Here is a 3,566-nt window from a genome sequence, read left to right as displayed (position 1 = left end):
CTCAGCACTCTAAAAGTGGTCTCACCAATATCCTGTACAACCTCAACATGATGTCCCAACTCCTACACTGAACGGTGCGAACAATGAAGGCAAGTGTGCTGAACGTCACTTTCACCACCCTGTCTCCCAATTATGCAACTTTCAAAGAACTATGTACCCGGTTTGGCGTTGCCGGTGTTGGACTGGGGTGTGCAAAGTTAAAATTCACACAACACCAGGTGATACTCCAACAGGCTCATTTGCAAGCATTAGCTTTCGGAGCGCTGCTCCTTCATCGGGTGGTTCTATCTGATGATCCTGTTCCACAAACATGCCAAGCAGCGCTCCGAAAGCTCGTGCTTCCAAATAAACCAGTTGGACTATAACCTGGTGTTCTGAGATTTTTAACTTTATCCACCCCAGTCCAACACCGGCAGCTCCACATCGTTTCCAGTGGACACAGCCCACACCTCCCAGTGCTACCAGGAAACTGTATAATGACAATGGGATGATGCAGTACCTGCACTCCTGAAAAATTTACAATTTCTAACAATACTGGCTACTCAGTGACTGCTGGAACCAATACACAACATTGGAAACATCGTCCAGGAAGCTGTCAGAAATGAGCGCAGCAGGTCAGGCAGCATCCAAGGAGCAGGAAAATCAACCTTGCCCGAAATGTCGATTTTCCTGCTCCTCGGACGCTGCCTGACCTGCTGTGCTTTACCAGCGCCACTCTCATCTTGATTCTGATCTCCAGCATCAGCAGTTGTCACTTTCACCTGAAAGAAATGAGCAGTTTTAAAACAAAAACCTGTTGCAGTTCAAAGCTCTCAATGAGAGTCTGAGCTCAGCGTGAAGTTCAGATAATCTTTATTATGACCCAACTTTGTTACAGCTTCAGAATCTCCCAGCAGAAAGGCATAGAAAAAGTAGCATTTTTTTAAAAAACAGCTCAAGGTCAAAGTGCACACATCCCCTGCAACTCCTCACTTTCTTCATTATTGGTCACCACCAAGTTGTCCCTTTGTAATTGTTTCCTTGGTACAGCCTTAACCCGGGGGAAGTATTGCCTCACTCAGCAATTTCAACCCGTATCCTGTATCCAAGTTCGTTGGATGGGCAGTGTAGAGTCAACCACACTGCTGTGGGTCTGGAGTCACGTGTAGGCCAGATCGGGTAAAGGATGCAGCTGGGACGACTGAGTGACTCTTCTCCCACGATGACAGTTTCCTTCCCTAAAAAAAGAACTGAGTGAATCAGATGGAAGTTTTCTTCCACCCCCATCCCACCAAAAATAGTTTCATTGTTAGATTCTGAACTCCAGATTTATGACCAAATTCTGATTGCACCATCTGTCGCGGTGGGAATCGAACCCAGAATCCCCAGAAGTGGGTTGATAGTCCAGTCGATAATGGCACTTGGCTGTCATTCCTTCAATCCCCCTGCGAAGACACGTGAACCCGCTGGTGGCTCTGCAGGTGGGAGGAGCGGGTGAAGGCCTTCCCGCAATCGGTGCAGCTGAAGGGCCTCTCCCCTGTGTGGATCCGCCGGTGCCTCAGCAGGTCAGAGGAATTGCTGAAGGCCTTCCCGCACTCGTGGCATCGGAATGGCCTCTCCCCCGTGTGGAGCTGCCGGTGCCTCAGCAGGCTAGTGTAATTCCTGAAGGCCTTCCCGCACTCGGTGCAGCTGAAGGGCCTCTCCCCGGTGTGGACACGCTGGTGGCTCCGCAGGTGGGAGGAGCAAGTGAAGCCCTTCCCGCACTGAGAGCAGGTGAACGGCCTCTCTCCCGTGTGGACCCGCTGGTGCCTCAGCATGTGGTAGGAGCAGATGAAGCCCTTCCCGCACTGAGAGCAGGTGAACGGCCTCTCCCCCGTGTGGACCCGCTGGTGCCTCACCAAGTGGGAGGAATTGCTGAAGGCCTTCCCGCACTCAGGGCAGCTGAAGGGCCTCTCCCCCGTGTGGACGCGCTGGTGGATCTGGAGGTTAGTGGAATCGCTGAAGCCCTTCCCGCAGACAGGGCAGGGGAACGGCCACTCCCCAGTGTGGCTGAGCCGATGAATCTCCAGGGCAGACGGGAAACGGAAGCCTTTTCCGCAGTCGCCACATTTCCATGGTTTCTCCTCGGGGCGGGATACCTCTGGTTTCTCCATGGCCGAAGCTTCAGCTGCACACTAACATGTGCGGAGGCTCTCCCCACCGTGAATTCCTCTTCCCAGACCGTATAACTGCTTCAGGCTACACACTCAGTGCACTGCAATGGTAGGGTCTCTCATCCAGTCCCACTGATGCTGAAAACGTACTGACACAGGAACCAAAAAACTTTGCTCCTTCTCATAGAATCATACTTGAAAATTGTTGTGGTCCCGATGGACTGAGTGACTGTCAGACATTGACGTCAAAGTGAGGACTGCAGACGCTGGTGAGTGAGATTCGAAAAGTGTGGCGCTGGAAAAGTACAGCAGGTCAAGCAGCATCTGAGGAGCAGGAGAGTTTCAGGCATAAGCCCTTCATCTGTTCATTTTGAAACTTCCGTCATCAGATCTTCAAATACTCTGTAAAAAGAGATTACAAAAGCCATCACTGTCAGTGCAGGGTAGAAATTCTGAACAAGGAATTCTACTTTCTGTGGAATATTCTTTTCTTTTGTTATTCCACAAAATTGAAAGCACAATCCCACTCTCTTTCCACCCCACCCCCCTCCCCCCCACCTGTTCTCACTCCGCTCTAACTAATTCCCCTGAAGGTGCTGATTCTTACAGGGGCAGTAAAGCAAAAACGTCAAGACTGACATCTCTCTGCATTTTGGATAACTCCACAACACTGGGATACAGTTGACAGTGAGCAGGTCTGATTCTGGGAAGCAAATACAAGTGTGTCAATTCATGGGATAACCTGCAAAGCAGCTATTTGTGGAACAAAATGGTAAATGTCCCCAGGAAGGTGGGAGCAAATTGAGACATCAAGGCATTAACACCGACACACCTCAGTGAAACTCTTCTGTTCCCAGTCAGAGCAAAACATCTTTGAAAGTTGCTCTGAAAGTCCAGTCTTCACAACCACACTTCTGCTTTCACCGAAGACAATCAGTCATACAGCACAGAAACAGGCCTTTTGGCCCAACTTGTCTGAGCTGACCAAGTATCGTAAATTAATCTAGTCATATTTGCCAAGACTTGGCCCCAATATGGACTGGCACCTGGACTAAATTGGGTTGGCTATCTGTTCGGCAAGAACAAGTTAGACTGAAGGGTCTGTTTCATGCTGTACATCTCTATGACTCCAGTCGCATGTACCGCCACTTGGCCCCGATCCACTGAACCCTTCGTATTCATACGCCTATCCACATGCTTTTTAACTGTTGAAATTGTACTAGACCCCACCACCTCCTCTGGCAGCTCATTCCATAGCTGCGCCACCCTCTCCATAAAAAGAAATTTGCCCCTGAAATCTCTTTTACATCCCCCCATGCCTCCCCCCACTCCACCGCCCTCACCTGAAACCTATTACCCTCTCATTCTGGACTTCCCCCATCCAAAGGAAAAGACCTTGAGTATTGACCCTATCCATACCCCTCAGGATTCTAT

At 50.0% G+C, this 3,566-nt stretch overlaps 1 protein-coding gene across 3 annotated transcripts in view; it reads right to left on the bottom strand.

Moving 5' to 3' along the window:
• Positions 1 to 3,566, bottom strand: part of LOC140460550 (uncharacterized) — a 197,900-nt gene that overhangs the window by 146,441 nt on the left and 47,893 nt on the right. For 2 of the 3 annotated variants that reach the window (XM_072555135.1, XM_072555136.1), the window contains one exon: positions 847 to 2,534. The exons of the other annotated variant lie outside the window; for it this stretch is intronic. In XM_072555135.1, the coding sequence (XP_072411236.1) occupies positions 1,416 to 2,132 (717 nt within the window). In that variant the 5' untranslated portion in view covers positions 2,133 to 2,534 and the 3' untranslated portion in view covers positions 847 to 1,415. Of the gene's footprint in view, positions 1 to 846; positions 2,535 to 3,566 lie in introns of those variants that run through there. 3 annotated transcript variants of the gene reach the window in all.

This window comes from Chiloscyllium punctatum, chromosome 36 (genome assembly GCF_047496795.1).
Source record: "Chiloscyllium punctatum isolate Juve2018m chromosome 36, sChiPun1.3, whole genome shotgun sequence".
Classification (NCBI taxonomy): Eukaryota; Metazoa; Chordata; class Chondrichthyes; order Orectolobiformes; family Hemiscylliidae; genus Chiloscyllium; species Chiloscyllium punctatum.
This window is presented reverse-complemented; position numbering and strand designations above follow the sequence as displayed.